The sequence below is a fragment of the Phacochoerus africanus genome, chromosome 4, assembly GCF_016906955.1.
Source record: "Phacochoerus africanus isolate WHEZ1 chromosome 4, ROS_Pafr_v1, whole genome shotgun sequence".
In the NCBI taxonomy this organism is placed as follows: Eukaryota; Metazoa; Chordata; class Mammalia; order Artiodactyla; family Suidae; genus Phacochoerus; species Phacochoerus africanus.
Genome location: NC_062547.1, coordinates 7,334,682 through 7,351,744, shown reverse-complemented (window position 1 = coordinate 7,351,744; position 17,063 = coordinate 7,334,682). Strand labels below are relative to the sequence as shown.

The following is a 17,063-nucleotide window of genomic DNA, read 5'->3' as shown; positions in this document are numbered from 1 at the left end:
CGCGCTCTGCAGGTGGGGAGCCCGAAGCCCGGAGGGCCAGAAAGCAGAGGAAGGAGGGGGCGCTCCACCCGCAAGTTCCCACATGACACACGGACAAGTTTTGTTTTGTTTTTTTTACAAAATGTATTCATCTTCCTCGCAACTGAAAAATAAATCTATGTACAAAACAGGAAGAGATCAGGCTCCCTTCACCCATTTGCAAACCCGTGCAGATTTCCTCGGGGTCCCCCGAGACGGGCTGGACCTCGGGGAGGTTCCCAAAGGGTCAGATGAGAGGTCTGCTCTGATCTGGGGCCAGTTTGGTCAGGAAGGGGGCGGGGCTCAGGATTCACACAGGCCAGGAGCGTTTCGTGTCCCGGACTCATGGGATAGAGAAGGGAGGAAGCTATGATTTCCAAATTCTGGAAGCGTTGCTTAGGCTTTTTGGCTGTAGGGGGCTTGGATTCCCAAAGGATGGAATTCCGAAGTGCGGAAATGTACTCTAAGGGGTTGAGCGGGGTCCTTGGTTCCCGGACCTGTGCTTCTAAGGTTTAGGATGAAACCTCGGCCCTAGGGGCTGGAAGCAACCCTGAGCCAACACTGGTCAGGCCGAAGGCTAGAGCCTCGGTTCTGAGGTGGAGCCCGAGTTTCCCGCGGTTAGATCTTTAAAGCTGGTGAAGGGCTCAGGGTAAGGTTTCAAATGGCCAGCTGGGATCCTGGGGGATGGGCTCTACATTCCAACGACTGGGCAAAGCCCTCGGTTCGGGCGCTGGGTACAGTCTGTACTCTGGGAACCTGCAGCCTGGGTTCCGGGTAGGGTGGGGCCTGAGGGCGGGGCCTAAGCGCCCTCGGCCGGGGGCGGAGCCCGGGCTCCCTAGGGGGCTGGGGTGGAGCCTCGGCGGATGGAGGGCGGGCTCCCAGTGGGCCCGTGGGGAGGCCCGGCGACTTCAAAGGCCCTTGCGCTGCCGCTTGAGGAAGGAAAGCGTGTAGTCACTAGGTGTAGACACCTTCTGCTTCTTCATCTGCACTTGTGACTGCGCCGTGAGCTGCAGCTTGATGGCGCTCGAATTGATCTTGGTGGCCACGAGCAGCTCCTTCATGCCCTTCATCTTCTCGCTCTGGAAAGTCAGCACCGGACCCTCCGGTGGCGGCGAGGCGGCGGGCGCCGGGGTCGGCGCCGCGCTACCGCCCTCGGGGCCGCGGGCAGTGCCCGAGACCGTCCCTGGGGGCTTCCGGGGGGCTCCCGGCACCGCGCCCTGGCCCGCGCCGGGGCCCTTGTCCAGCGCCGGCTTCTTGGGCGGCGGCGGCTCCTCAGGCTTGGATTCCCGCCGCGGGCCTCGCCGCCGGCCTTCCCGGGCTTCCTCGCCCCACGGTTCCTCCGCCTCGGCCGCCTCCGCCTCGCGGCTCACGATGCGTACCTTCTGCCGCACCTGCGCCGGTGGGGAGGGCAGGCTGAGGAAGAGGCTGCACGCGGGCGGCCGGGCGGCCGGAAGCCCAGGACCCGGCCTCGGCCATCCCGTCGTGGGGCCTCGGCCTCACCTGCACCCAAAGGGGATGCAGAGCCCCTTCAGGGTACAAAGGGGCTGGCTCCTCTGCAACTGCTGTCACCACCTGTCCACCCCCCTGCACAGCTACCCCTCACCTGTCCCTCAAAACGGCCTAGGGACTGCACGAGGAAGGTGGCCCAGCCCACGTGCAGCACCGGTGTGGGGCTGCCCTCTTCCCATTTGCAGATGCCATCGTAGAATCGCAGCAAGTGGGCGAAGCACTCTGGGTCCTGGAGGGCAGAACCCTGGCTCTGGGTGCCCTGGGGAAGGGGAAAGGGGGGCACCATTCAGACCCACTATTCACCCCTTATCAGAGGGCACAGCCAGACCTCTCGCCTGGGCAAAGGGCCCTGGCTCTGGCAGATGGGAGCACAGGTGGAGAATTCCTAGAACCTCCTTCCTTTTATAAAACCGGTCCGTAGCTGGGCCTTGGGGGAAGGGGAAACCGGCCCTTACCTCCATCTCACCCCTCAACTGAATGAGGGGCACTGACCATGAGATGGGCTTCCGCCCCGTACACTTCCTCTAACCCAGGCCCAAGCCCTCGGCTACTGTGTAAGAGAGTGTAGCTCTCTGCCTGCGCTGGGCCACTTTTCTCATGCTGTCCCCAGTCCCGCGCAGCAGCCCCGTGTCCTGTGACCGGGAGCCCTGCTCAGGTGGGAAGGTGGACACAGGCTGGAGTGCCAGTCCTTTACCTGGGCCTGCTCCCCTGGCCGCTCCTCGCCGGCCTCCAGCAGGCTGGCGGCCTCCTTCAGCAGGTTGGGGATGACGTCATTGGCTACTTCGAAGAATTCCTTGTAGATCTCCTCGTCTTCACGGCAGTAGTTGTAGCTGTGAGAGCAGCAGAGCACTGAGGGGGCTCAGCCATGGTGGGTACCCCCCAGGGACCTGGCAGGGGATGGAGCCCTGGTCTCTTTTCTGGGGTCCTCACCAGCCATGGTGTCTGGCAGCCCAGAGCAAGAGTGAGAAGGGGGGCATGGGGCTGGGCACGCAGGTTCCACAGCTGGGTGATGGTGGTTGGAAATGGGGGGGTGGGGGGGAGGCAGGAGGCCCTCATCAGGCGTCCCTACCTCTTGGGTGACAGGGGCTTTGGCTGCCTAGTGACTGGATGGAGAGGGGCCAGGGCTTGGAACCCAGGCCTCACTCCTGGATGTGGGTGGGTGGAAACTGGGTGGAAGGGGAAGAAAGGCCGGGCTGGGGCCCCGTGGGGGGATCCTCACTCCTGGATGACAGTGGCTGTGTCGGCCCAAGCCTGCAGGGCTTCGCGCACATTGCGGTTGCGACAATGGTAGCCAGCCAGGTACATGTAGGGGTAGATGTGCTCGTCCCGGTAGTGGGTCTTGGCTGAGGCAATGCCCTGGGGATAGAGCAGAGCGGCCTCGGCAGGCGGCCCCTGGCTGCCCTGGGCGGCACGCAGGGCCCACTGGCTCACACCCAGGGGGGCAAGAGGAAGATCCTAGAGTCTCATCTCCATGACGACCTCACCCCCGGCCATCCTCTCCACCAGGCGCGCCTCCCGGGTCTGCAGGTCTGCTTGCTGAGGCCTGGGCCAGACAGCAGCAGGGAGGGGCTTGTCTTCCGAGCTCAGGGCCGCCCCTTTCCTGGGCTTTCCCCCACACTCCCACAAAAGCACCAAGGCCTCCCAAGCCCAGCCCAATGTCCCGCCTGCCCCCAGGCCCCACTAAGTTAACACCCCTGCCTCAGTGCTCTCACCACTTGACCCCTGTCAAACTCCAGGAAGGACAGCGACAGGCAGTAGAAAAAGGGCTAAGGGGACAAATCCGGGACCTAGCACTCCTAGGCAGGGAACCAGGACACCCCTCGGACAGCCCTGACTGCACGGAGCATGCACAGGGTAAACACGAAACGGGCACTGGAGGGCGATGCTTCTCTCCTCACCTGCTCCCTCCCAGTCCCCAGGTAGAAGGGGACCCCATCCCTCCTGAGAGGTCCCCACCTTGTGGTAGAGGGTGAGTGGGTCTGGCCGGCCAGGAGTGGGCTCCAGCTCCTCCAGATCTGCCAGGTTCCCCAGCGCCATAGGGTACCTGGGAAAGGTTCATGAGTCCAGGTTGCTCCCCAGCCTGCTCCCTGAGGCCCAGCCTGGCCACGTCCCCCTACTGACCTTTCCAGATGTCCCAGGTCATACAGCAGCCAGAGCAGCTTCTAGGGGCCAAAGGAGAGACGTGTGAGCAGGCAGGAGGGAGGAGGGCGCTCAGTCAACCAGAGAGAGGGGGCTCCAGCACCAGCACGGACCTCCCACCAGGTAGGAAAAACCAGAATTCAGCAACTAGCCCCTCACTGGAGTCAAATCCCTTTGATATCTCAGTTAACCACCACCCCCCCCCACCAACCCCAGGACCCCAGGAAAGTCCAGGGTAGGACTGATTAACCCATGTTAGTTATAGAAGTGGAAGTTGAAGGTCAGGAAGGGAGAAAGCACCTGGGCCCAGGATCCCACAGGCGCCCCTCACCTGCTGCAGCTGGAGCAGCTCCAGGGAGTCCGTGTGCAGGTCAATGGACGGGTTGATGGCACACACCATAAACGCCACCTCCATTTTGCGGTCACAGCGCATGTACGAGCCTTTCAGGTACAGCCAGCTCTTGGGAAAGGACAAGACCGGGTGTCCCCCAACAGCCCACCCGTGCCTGTTCCAGGGAAGGACAGCCAGGAAAGGGGCCCTCCCCTTCCTGGCATATGCAGGCGGTGACAGAAAGAGAGGAGCGTGGCCCAAGAAAGCAGAGCTCCTGGAGTGGCTTGGGCTAAAGACATGAGAAGGGGACGGGAGAGGGGGCATACCCGCTCGGCCACCCCCGCGTTGACCGTCTGGCCCCTGCGATCTTCATTGCCCTTGCCATGCCACGTGACCTCAGCCGTCTGCTCTCCGTTGGGCCCAAACACGACCCAGGCATGGTCCTCAGACAAGGCCAGGTGAACATCTCGGAGACCCAGGGCCTGGCAGGCCCCCACCACGGCAAAGGCCACACCAGAGCTGTCCAGTTTGGTGCCTGTGGAGGGGAAAGTAAGGAAAGAACGTCCTCTGAGCTCTGGCCCGGGGACAAGGGGCCAGGTAGTGACGGGCCAGGCTCCCCCCCACCTGCCCTTCCAAACCTGTGCCCAAACCACAGACCTCCCAACCCGTCATCGCTCCAACCCTTTCCTCCTCTGCGCTCAGAGCCTTTCTGTTCCCCACGATGTTCCCCTCAACAGGAGCCCCTACGTCTTCCAGAGTTCCACCCAGCTTTTGACTGGTCTCTTTTCTTTCTCTGCAGCCACAGTATGTATTTCTCCTAATTTGAGGATTTCCTCATTTCATTGCACCTAATTAGGTTGTGACAGGGACGGCCAAAACAGGACACTAGCCAACACTTTTTTTTTTCGTTTTTGTCTTTTTAGGGCCGCACCCGCGGCATATGGAGGTTCCCAGGCTAGGGGCCAAATCAGAGCTACAGCTGCCAGCCTACGCCACAGCCACAGCAACACCAGATCCTAGCTGTGTCTGTGACCTACACCACAGCTCACGGCAACGCTGGATCCTTCACGCACTGTGCGAGGCCAGGGGTGGAACCCGCAACCTCATGCTTCTTAGTTGGATTCATTTCTGCTGTGCCACGATGGGAACTCCCAACAGTCTTTTTTTTAATCACCCACTGGCAGAGGCTCCTAATTTATCTTTCCTTGCTAAGCTCAGAAGCAGCCTCAGGAATTCCCATTGTGGCTCAGTGGCAACAAACCCAACCAGTATCCACAAGGTCGCAGACTGGGCTCAGATCCCATGGTGCTGTGGCTGTGGTGTAGGCTGGCAGCTGCAGCTCCGATTCAACCCCTAGCCTGGGAACCTCTATATGCTGCAAGTGCTGACCCTGAAAAGGGGGAAAAGAAAAAAAAAAAAAAAAAGCAGCCTCAGATTCCTTCTCAATGTGGTACTCCAGGACCTAACTGCCAGTCAACTGGGCTTGGAACAAGAAGGAGAGCTCTTTGCAAGCTCTGAGCCTCAAACTTCTTGAGGTGAAGTCCTGATCTGTTCACTTTCAAAATACGTTCACAGACATTTCATTGAACTGTCTCAAATGCAGCTGGATTGTGGCTCCTCACCCACTAAATCTGCTGCTGCCCTCTGTGCCTCAGGCTGGGCTGCAAGACTCCTGTGGCTGCTCGGTGGCAGAGAGGGGGGTGCTAAGGGGCAAAGGGTGGGCTAATGGATTTGGAGTCAAGTGATTAGGGTTCGGTCCCAGCCCTGCTGTTCTGTGTGACTTTGGCAGATTGCTTTCCATCTCTGAGCTTCAGTTTTTCTCGCTGCAAAGAGGTTCATAGCACCTGCCCCACCTCACAAGGCCTACCGGGCTCGAAAGGGCTCTATAAACCATACAGTGTTGTGAAGAGGTGGGCCAAGGTGCTCAGCTGAGACAGGATTCTTGCCCCCTGCCACCTGTCGGGCTCCAACCTGTGATGAAGCTGAAGAGGGACTGGATGTGGGCTCGATCCTTGAAGTAGGAGCGGCTGAGGCTGTTCCAGATGACGTCGGACACCTTCTTCACCAGCTCGCGGCTGGAGACGCCCCCCTCTCGAGGGTAAAGAGACAGGTCGACCGCGCCGCGGATCTGGGCGGTGAAGCGGGCATACAGCGCGGCGATGATGGACAGGTCGGCCACGGGGAAGTAGGTGAGGCCGCCAGGAGGGTCGGGCGCGGGGCTGGGCTGGAAAGTGAGCTCGGGCACGTTGGTGGGGATGACGCGGTTGACAGCTAGGAAGTGCTCCACGAAGCCCAGCACCAGGGATAGGAGAACCAGGTCCGGCTCCTCTCGGCCCAGCTCCGCAGCGAACAGGCGCACCACATCGTCGATGGAGCGCAGCGGGAACAGCGTCTTCTGGGCGGCCTTCAGCCCCATGGCGGCGGGCCTCGGCCTGCGGGCGAGCGCGGGGAGGGTGGGTCGGGTGGGCACGGCCAGGGAGCCCCTTCCCAGGGTCGACTAGCGTTCCACACCCCCTACATACACACACACACAGACGCAAAGCCTTGGTTCCCCGCCCCCTTCACGCTCCGCTCATCGGTTCCCCCTCTTCCGTCGAAGAGACCCCTCAGTAGAGGCTATAGGGCCTCCTAGTCCCCCACAACCCCAGGAGCCCCAGCCCCTACGGGGGTGCGCCCCTAGGACCCCGCTGAGGACCCCCAATGGCCGCCCCGCCCCCTCTCTGCGCCCGTACCCTCGGGGCCCTAGAGTCCTCCCGGAAGGCGCCCCTAGGCCAGGTCCCCCAAATCCCAAGGAGAGTCCTGGCCGCGGTCCCCCGCGCCCACCTCCGCGCTTACATCCCACACAAGGCACCGCGGCGCCCGCCGCCTGGAGCCTGCTGGGAAATGGAGTTCCGCCCCCTCGAGCCGCACTGCCTGCCGGGAAGTGGAGTCCGATGGGGGGGGCCCTCGGCGCCTGCCAAGTCTTGAAATGGTGGCCCGACCAGCTACTCCGCGGTGGCTTGTGGGAGTGGTAGTCCCGCTGCTCTGGGCGCCCCGGAGGTAGGTGAAGAGCAGAGGTAGCGCCACCTTCCTGAGGCCCTCAGGGATTGGTCCTTCCATTTCACGCTGACCAGGTAGGGAGGGGAATCGCGGTGCAATCTGGGAGATGTAGTCTGGTGAGTGAACAGGCAGTCACTGCTTCTGTAGGTTATCACGTGTTGGCAAGATGCGAGAAAATCGAGTACTTTTTTTTGTTTTGTTTTGTTTTTTGTTGTTTTTTTTTTTATCTTTTTGCCTTTTCTGGGGCCGCATGCGCGCAGTATATGGAGGTTCCCAGGCTAGGGGTCTAATCGGAGCTGTAGCCGCAGGCCTACACCAGAGCCACAGCAACGCGGGATCTGAGCCACGTCTGCAACCTACACCACAGCTCACAGCAACGCCGGATCGTTAACCCACTGAGCAAGGGCAGGGACGGAACCCGCAACCCCATGGTTCCTAGTTGGATTCGTTAACCACTGCGCCACGACGGGAACTCCTCGAGTACTTTTAAATACTGCTGGAGTACTGTAAATGTGTACAGCCATTTTAGTTGTGGATTTGTCAATACCCATTAACACGTAAGTGTGCCTACTCTTATGTCTAGGGTTCTGTCCATGAGAAAATCTAACGTGTGCGAAGAGGAACATCTAAAGCACCATTGTAGTTATTTGTAATATAGCAAAAAAAGAGTAAAGTAGGAGTTCCTGTTGTGGCACAGTGGGTAATGAATCCAACTAGGAACCATGAGGTGGCAGGTTCGATCCCTGGCTCCCAATGAGTGGGTTAAGGATCAGATGTTGCTGTGAGCTGTGGTGTAGGTCACAGACGTGGCTCAGATCCCGAATTGCTGTGGCTCTGGCGTAGGCCAGCAGCTACATTTCCAATTAGACCCCTAGCCTGGAAACCTCCATGTGCCATGGGAGCGGCCCTAGAGAAGACAAAAAGACCAAAAAAAAAAAAGAGTAAAGTAACTCTTTGCATCCTAAAATAGATCTTCAGGGCATATTGTTGAAGGAAAAAAAGCTGCAGCACTATGTCTAGTCACTTATGATGGAACATGATAATGTGAGAAAAAATAATGTATACATTAGGTGTAACTGGGTCACCATGCTGTACAGTAGAAAAAAAAATAATGTATTGGGGAAATAAAAAAGAAAAAGAAAAAAGCTGCAGAACAATATGTATGTTAGCATAGTATTTGTATTAACATTTTAAAAGGAGTTCCCTTGTGGCACAGTGTGTTAAGGATCCCACGTTGTCATTGCAACAGCTTGGGTGGCTGCTATGCCGCAGGTTCCCACTCTGATAGGCAACTTCCACATGCCAACAGCGCAGCCAAAAATAAGTAAATAAATAAATAAATAAATGCATTTGTCTTTAAAAAATCAACTTCAAAACAATACTAAATAATTCATTCATTCACTTAGTCATTTAACAGATTTTTGGTGCCTATAATGGGCCAAGCACTCAGTCCCAGGCACTAGGTGTATAGCAGTGAATAAAACAGATCAAATTCCTGCCCTACCTTCATCTTTGTGGGGTTTTTCCCCAAAATCCATGTCTAGTCTAATCATGAGAAAACATCCATCAAACTCAAACGGAGGGACTTTCAAATTGGTCATACCTGACCAGTTAGTTCTCCTCAGAATCGTCAAGGTTGTGAAAGACCAGGTAAGACTGAGAAAGTGTTCGCAGATTAGAAAACACTAAGGAGGAGCTCCTGCTGTGGCATAGTGGGTTCAGGATCCAGCTTGTCTCTGTGGAGGTGGAGGTTTGACCCCCAGCCCAGCCCAGTGGGCTAAGAATCCAGCATCGCTGCAGCTGTGGCACATAGGTCAAAGCTCTGGCTCAGATTCCATCCCTGGCCCAACCTTCCCTGGTGGTCTAGTGGTGAGAATTCGGTGCTCTCTCCATCCCTGACCTGGGAACGTCCATATGTAGCTGAGGAAGGAAGAAAGAAGATAGGAGTTCCCGTCGTGGCGCAGTGGTTAATGAATCCGACTAGGAACCATGAGGTTGTAGGTTCGATCCCTGGCCTCGCTCAGTGGGTTAAGGATCCAGCGTTACCATAAGCAGTGGCTTACCGTAAGCAGTGGCGTAGGTTGCAGACACAGCTCAGATCTGGCGTGGCAGTGGCGTAGGTTGCAGATACAGCTCAGATCTGGCGTGGCTGTGGCGTAGGCTGGCAGATACAGCTCCAATTAGACCCCTAGCCTGGGAAACTCTGAATGCTGCGGGTGCCGTCCTAGAAAAGACAAAAAGACCAAAAAAAAAAAAAAGAAAGAAAAAAGGAGTTCCCGTCGTGGCGCAGTGGTTAACGAATCCAACTAGGAACCATGAGGTTGTGGGTTCGGTCCCTGGCCTTGCTCAGTGGGTTAAGGATCCTGCATTGCCGTGAGCTGTGGTGTAGGTTTTAGACACGGCTCGGATCCCGCGTTGCTGTGGCTCTGGCGTAGGCCAGTGGCTGCAGCTCTGATTCAACCCCTAGCCTGGGAACCTCCATATGCCACGGGAGCGGCCCAAGAAATAGCAAAAAGACAAAAAAAGAAAAAAAGAAGATAAAAAAAAAACACTAAGGAGACAGAACCACCAAATGCAATATGGTATCTGGATTGAATCCTGGACCAGATAAAAAAGGACATGAGTGGAAGAACTGGTGAATAGGGTGACTGTCCCAGCTTGCCCAGGACTGAGGAGATTTAGGGGAATGAGACTTTCAGTTTTAAAAATAAAGTATCAGGAGTTCCTGTCGTGGCTCAGTGGTTCACGAATCCGACTAGGAACCACGAGGTTGCAGGTTTGACCCCTGGCCTTGCTCAGTGGGTTAAGGATCCGGTATTGCCATGAGCTGTGGTGTAGGTCGCAGATGGGGCTTGGATCTGGTGTTGCTGTGACGTAGGCTGGCAGCTGCAGCTCCAGTTTGCCCCTTAACCTGGGAACTTCCTTATGCTGCAGGTGTGGCCCTAAAAAGAAACAAACAAACAACTAAACAGTCAATTTTGGGGCACCTAGGAGTCCTACTTACGAAATAGAAATACAAATAAAATCTGTAGCTTGGTTCATAGTTTCACCAATAATTTTTTTTTCTTTTTTTTTGCTTTCTTTTAAGGGCTGAATTCATGGCATATGGAGGTTCCCAGGCTAGGGGTCAAATCGGAGCTACAGCTGCCAGTCTACACCACAGCCACAGCAACACAGGATCTGAGCCACATCTGTGACCTACACCACAGTTCACAACAACGCCCAGATACCCGACCCACTGAGCGAGGCCAGGGATCGAACCTGCATCCTCACAGATACTAGTCAGATTCGCTGCCACTGCACCACAATGGAACTCCCATCAATAAGTTTTGATAAACATACCATCATGTGGAAGATGTTACCCCGTGGAAAGCCGGGTGAGGCGTGTATGGGAATGCGATCCAGGGCTGAGTTCTGGGGCACCAGGAGGAACCAGCGAAGGGTTCTGGGAGGGACAGACCAGAAAGATGGGAGGAAAACCAGATGGGCATCTGGCTCAGAAGACCAAGGCAGAGGCGTGATTGACGGCGCTGGATGCTGCCCGTAAGTCAGCGAGCTGAGCGCCAGGGACAGACTGCATTTAGCTCTATGCAATCGCCTGGTGACCACATCAGGAGCAGTTTGGGAGCAAAAGCGCAAGGTTCTTGGGCTCAAGAAAAATGAGAAGAAGGAATTCGGAGGCAGCGACGAAGACATAACTCTTTCAGGGAGGTTTGCAGCAAAGGGAAGGGGAACAGCAAGACGGCAGCTGGAGGGGGAAGAAGCTCAAAGGTGGTCATTTAATTGGTGAGAACACAGGATGGGTGACCTTGAGCAGGTGGAGAGGAAGGCTTGCCCTTCGCTCAGGGCACAAACGGTCTAGCCACAATGATTGCAGAGAAGGCAGATTACATGGGCACCTGTGGTGGGTACTTTCATTTTCTCAACAAAATAAGAAGCCCAGTTGGTCTTCGTCCCAAACGCCACCTTCTCAGTGAGGCTGACCCAAACCTGACCAGCCTAAAATATTGACACCTTCTAGATCTGGGCACTCTTGACATCTGGTGCTGGACAGTCCTTTGTAGGTGGGGCTGCCCTGTGCCCTGTGGGCTGCACAGTAGCCTCCCTGGCTTCTACCCCATCCAGACGCCCCTCCCCACTCCTGGCAATGGCAAAGTCTCCAGACATTGTTGGATGTCCCCTTGGGGGAGGGGGGGCAAAATTGCTTCCAGTTGAGAACTGCTATTCCAGCATCTAATATAATATACTTATTTATTAGTTGTCTCCTGCTGCCAAAATCTAAACTCCCCAAGGACAGAAATGTGCCTGACATGTTCCGTGTGCCTAGAATATTCTCCAGCACGTAGTTGATTTTCAACAAGTAGTTGGTGAATAAATGAATAAATACATTCATATGAAGGAGTGATTGACCTGGAATTTAGGCTGTTCCAGGAGGGATGTAAGGACCCAAGAGGGAAGAGGGGCAGCAAAAGTGTGGTGGTGAAATCAGTGGAGTATAGGAGTTTCTGTTGTGGCTCAGCAGGTTAAGAACCTGACTAATGGGGAGATCCCATCATGCCGAAGTGGAGACGGATCCACCTAGGAACCATGAGGTTGCAGGCCTCGATCCCTGGCCTCGATCCGGCGTTGCTGTGAGCTGTGGTGTAGGTCGCAGATGCAGCTCTGATTCAACCCCTAGCCTGGAAACTTCCATATGCCACAGGCACAGCCCTAAAAAAATAAATGAAAATCAATGGAGTGTAGGCTTCAGTCAGGTCAAAAGTTTACTGAAGGTTCTAGAAAAACTGGAAAGATGGGGGTGTTGGGTGAAGAGTAGTATGCTTGGGATTGAGGTCATAGGGAGAGGGTTTCTGTCATTATCGGCAGTGGAAAGATTTAGAGCGGTGCTTCCAATGGAAATGTACCACGAGCTGCATATGTACTTTTAAATTTTCTAGTAGCTATATTTTAAAAAGTAAAAGATTGGAGTTCCCGTTGTGGCGCAGTGGTTAACGAATCCGACTAGGAACCATGAGGTTGCGGGTTCAGTCCCTGCCCTTGCTCAGTGGGTTAACAATCCGGCATTGCCGTGACCTGTGGTGTAGGTTGCAGACGCGGCTCGGATCCCGCGTTGCTGAGGCTCTGGCGTAGGCCGGTGGCTACAGCTCCGATTAGACCCCTAGCCTGGGAACCTCCATATGCCGCAGGAGCAGCCCAAGAAATAGCAAAAAGACAAAAAAAAAGTAAAAGATTAATTTTAATAGCTTATATCCAAAATGTTATTTCAGCTTGTAGTCAATCAATATGTGATTAATGATAATTTATATTTTTTCCTATGCTACGTCTTTGAAATCTGGTATGCATTTTATTTTCTTATTATTTTTTGGCCGTGCCCAGAGCATGTGGAAGTTCCCAGGCCAGGGACTGAACCTACACCACAGCAGTGACCCAAGCTGCTGCAGTGACAATGCTGGATCCTTAACCCAGTGCACCAGGAGAACTCTTCTGGTATTTTTTTTATTTTTGAGCCACACCTGCAGCATGTGGAAATTCCCAGACCAGGGATCAAATCCTATGCCACAGCTGCAGCAATGCTGGATCCTTAACCCACTGTGCCACAGAGGGAATTCCCTCTGGTATGTGTATTATACTCTCGGCACATCTCAATTCAGACCAGTCACCTTCCTTTCTTTTCTTTTTGCTTTTTTTAGGGTTGCAACTGCGGCATGTGGAAGTTCCCAAGCTAGGGGTCCAATCAGAGCTGCCGTTGCTAGCCCACGCCACAGCCACAGCAACACGGGATCCGAGCCACATCTGGGACTTACACCGCAGCTCATGGCAACGCTGGATCCCCAACCACTGGCCAGGGATCAAACTCACATCCCCATGGATGCTAGCTGGGTTCATTACCGCTGAGCAACAACAGGAACTCCGCTTTCTCTCTTTCTTTGGCTGTGGCATGCAGAAGTCCCCTGGCCGGGGATGGAACCCACACCACATCAGTGACCTGAGCCACAGCAGTGACAACACTGGATCCTTAACCCACTGAGCCATCAGGGAAGTCCCAGATGAGTCACATTTCAAATGCTCGGTGGCCACATGTGACCCGTGGCTCCCACATGGGACAGTGCAGCTCTCAGTATGGCTATGGGAGTGAGTGGCTGGGGTGAGATGGAAGCCAAGATCGGGGGAGAAGATGAGTTCAAGGAACGGAGAGGCCTGGTGGTAGGATCTTCCACGTGTGTAGCGAAGTCTCCAAGGACTAAAAGGCAAGGAGGATGGAGAGAGGACAGCAAGCCAGGAGCTGGAATTACCAAGAAATGCGCCATGCTGGGCTCGGGAGACGCCTTAAGCACCGTGGGTGGTATACGTGACAACTTGAGTTCACCCCGAGCATCTGAAAGGAGGAGAGGGGATCGCGTCTAGCAGTGGCCACGGGGAGGACGCCTACCCCACCTCCGGGCCCAGCGCAGAAGGGGTAAAGGAAAGTCTGCGGGACACGAGGGAGGGGCGAGTGCCCCAGCGAGGGTGAAGCTTCTGCTGGAGCAAGAGGGTTAAGGACCATTTGCAGAAGGAACGAGGACACGGGGGATTGGGCTGAAGGTAGACAATCAGTGCTGGGGCCCGCAGAGGGCAGCCGTCAGAGGCTGAAGGTGGATGTGGGCTGAGAAAAGGGGGTGGCCGAAGCCATGGAGACCCTCGGACGCCTGCGCTCCTGCGGTGAAACGGAGCAACAGGGACGAGTAGGACCAGCTCTGATGATCCTCGGGGAGGGGTAGGGTGGTGGGCCCGCCGAGAGCGAGAACACAGAAGGCAGGGCGTCCTGCCAAGGGTAGGAGGGGTCCTGAGGCTCTGACCGCCTTCCCACTGATGGGGGCAAGGAGGCTGGGGGAGGGTGGTCCCTCTTGACACCTGCCAGTAATATGTCTGACCTTATAAGGACATAAATTAACAGGGGATCAGACAGGAATTGAGCTTCTAATTTACCCCCAAAATCGTATATTATTGTAATCAAAATTAATTTAAAATTGTATCTGCTACGTACTATCTTTTTATAATTCTTCCCTTTTCAGCCATGCCCAAAGCATGCAGAAGTTCCCGGGCCATAGATCAAATTCAAGCCACAGCTGTGCCGTATGCCACAGCTGCAGCAACCCGCTGTGCTGGCTGGGGATCGAACCTGCACCCCTGCAGTGACCTGAGCTGCTGCAGTTGGATGCTTAACCCCCTAGGCCACAGCAGGAACTCCTGCGATGTAATGTCTTGATAAAAGATGTTAAATGTGAATTTAATAAGGAAACAGTCAAATTTGTACATCACAGGTTATTCTACAAAAGAACTGGCCTGCACCCTAGAAGAATGTTAACACCCTAAAAGATAACTCAAAAAGGCGACAGGAGAAGGTTGTAGATTAGAGGATTCAAGAAACACAAGCCCCTGAATTCCTGTTGTGGTGCAGCGGAAATGAATCCGACTAGGAACTATGAGGTTGTAGGTTCGATCCCTGGCCTCGATCATTGGGTTAAGGATCTGGCGTTGTTGCCCTGAGCTGTGGTGTAGGTGGCAGACATGGCTCAGATCCTGCATTGGTGTGGCCGTGGTGTAGACCAGCAGCTGTGGCTCTGATTTGACCCCTAGCCTGGGAACCTCCACATGCTGCAGGATGTGGCCCTAAAAAAGCAAAAAAAAAAAAAAAAAGGAAAGAAAAGAGAAACACAAGACCCAAATGAAACATGTGATCTAGGATTGGATCAACTTTTTTAATGCTGTAAAGGAACATTTTTGACACAATTGTACCACAAACTGGGTGGCTGAAACAGAAACGTATCGTTTCACAGCTCTGGAGGATTGAAGTCCAAGATTAAAATGTCAGCAAGATTCCTTCCTCCTAAGAGCTGAGAGAGAATCTATTCCCGGCCTCTCGCCTCGCTGCTGGTGGTTTGTTGGCAAATCTATGGCATTCCTTGGCTTGTAGAAGCATCGCCCTGATCTCTGCCTTCATCTTCCTAGCCTGGGAACCTCTATATGCCATGGATGCAGCCCTAAAAAAAAAAAAAAATTCCCCTTCTTTAAAGGACACCAGTCATATTGGGTTAGGTCACCCTAAAGACTTCATCTTAACTAATTGCATCTGCAATGACTCTGGTTCCAAGTCAGATCACGTACTGAGATATTTAGGAGTAGGACTTCATTTTTAGGGGTCATAATTCCACCCGTAACAGATTGATAGAGTATCAATAGTAAATATCTTGAGATATTAACAGTGACTTCTGGTGGTTCTTTATTATTATTATTTTTTTTTGTCTTTTTTAGGGCTGCACCCAAGGCATATGGAAGTTCCCAGGCTAAGAACTGAATCAGAGCTGTCGCTGCCAGCCCATGTCACAGCCACAGCAGCGCCAGATCCGAGCTGCGTCTGTGACCCACACCACATCTCATGGCAACACAAGATCTTTAACCCACTGATTGAGGCCAGGGATCAAACCTGCATCCTCACGGATACTAGTCAGGTTCATTACTGCCGAGTGGTGACAGGAACTCCATGGTTCCTTATTCTTAAGCGACACTTGCAGAGTATTTAGGTGCAAAGTTCAAGTTGCCTGCAACTCACTTTCATATGGTAGCAAATACATGTTACACATACACGTTTACATGGATAAGGAAGTAAAGGAAGGAATTCCCTGGTGGCTGTAGCTCCGATTAGACCCCTAGCTTGGGAACCTCCATATGCCGCGGGTGAGGCCCTTAAAAAAAAAAAGAAAGAAAGAAAGAAAAATTGTCAACATAAAACTTTGGGAGAAAAACATTTTTAAATGTGAAACTGAATATCACAGAGTTCCCTTATGGCTCAGCAGGTTAAGGATCTGACTTTGTCACAGCTGTGACTCGGGTTCATTCCCTGGCTTGGGAATTTCCATGTGCTGTGGGTGTTGCCAAAAATGAGTAAAACTGAGGAGTTCCCGTCATGGCTCAGTGGTTAACAATCTGACTGGGAACCATGAGGTTGCGGGTTCAATCCCTGGCCTCGATCAGTGGGCTAAGGATCGGGCATTGCCGTGAGCTGTGGTGTAGGTCGCAGACACAGCTAGGATCTGGTGTTGCAGTGGCTCTGGCGTAGGCCGATGGCTGCAGCTCTGACTAGACCCCTAGCCTGGGCACCTCCACATGCTGCAGGTGTGGCCCTAAAATAAATAAATAAACAAAGTAAAACTGAATATCTTTTGGCTAAATTATTGCTGGATGCTGGGGAAACGGCCATCTCTCCAACATGGTGAGAGTGGCTGGAGGCCCTGGCTGGCAAGAGGCCTCTCAGCATCCGTGGCCTGGGCCCACTCTTTGGGCTTCTCCATCTCCACAGGCAGAGAAAACATTTCCTGAGTGAGCCGAAGGCATTTTACACTCACTATCTCACCAGTGTCTCCCTGCAACCTCCCCTCCCGTGAGATGGGTTTTATGATCCCCAGCTACAGATGGGGACACTGAGGCCACTTGCCCATGACCGCGCTGGACTGGAATCAGGGCCATGCTCCTAACCATGCCCTGGAGTCTCCTGGGCACCTTCCGGTCCCCATCTCCCACCAGACCCAGGCACCCAGGCCCCTTTTTGGCTACTTTCCCTACTGAAAAGGGCCATCCACGCGCCATCAGCCCCGGGCCCTCCCCTCCTTCCTCATCCAGCCCTGCCTCAAGGCCTGGGTCCTGTCCAGTCCTTACTTAACACCGCTTGGTGCAAGTGAGGCCCCTCCTAGACCCCCCCAGTCCCCGCACGCCCCCCGACCCACCGCACCTCAGCAGCCTCACCTGGTCAGGGAAGCAGTTTGTGCTCATCAGATCCACTGCCTCCCGTCTCTGCGCTGCTCTGTACCCCAAAGGCTGCCCTCTAGACCCCCAGAAACTGAGCTCTAGGGGCCTCTGGCTGCTGCTTGGGTTTGGACAAGAGGAAGGAGATGGGAGGGAGGGAATAGAGTGAGGTGGAGGAATTAATTTCCTGGGCTGCCTTCCTGCTTGGCCATGGCCAAGTTCTACTGAGAGCCAGATCTCCCGAGGG

The 17,063-nt window shown here is 54.5% G+C and overlaps 1 protein-coding gene across 3 annotated transcripts; it reads right to left on the bottom strand.

Annotated features, from left to right (window-relative positions):
• Nucleotides 1-102: 102 nt before the first annotated feature.
• Nucleotides 103-6,934, bottom strand: MEN1 (menin 1). Of its 3 annotated transcripts, none has more exons than XM_047775352.1 (10): nt 6,833-6,934; nt 5,969-6,429; nt 4,324-4,532; nt 3,998-4,126; nt 3,649-3,689; nt 3,484-3,571; nt 2,747-2,883; nt 2,222-2,357; nt 1,622-1,786; nt 103-1,409 (listed from the first exon to the last, which is right to left on the bottom strand). In XM_047775352.1, coding segments are annotated over exons 1-10 (1,851 nt in total). In that variant the 5' UTR covers nt 6,835-6,934; the 3' UTR covers nt 103-926. The 3 variants fall into 3 exon arrangements, with proteins under 3 accessions (XP_047631308.1, XP_047631310.1, XP_047631311.1); XM_047775354.1 differs by having other exon boundaries at nt 6,821-6,886; XM_047775355.1 differs by having other exon boundaries at nt 6,730-6,879.
• Between the last annotated feature and the right edge of the window lie 10,129 nt (nt 6,935-17,063).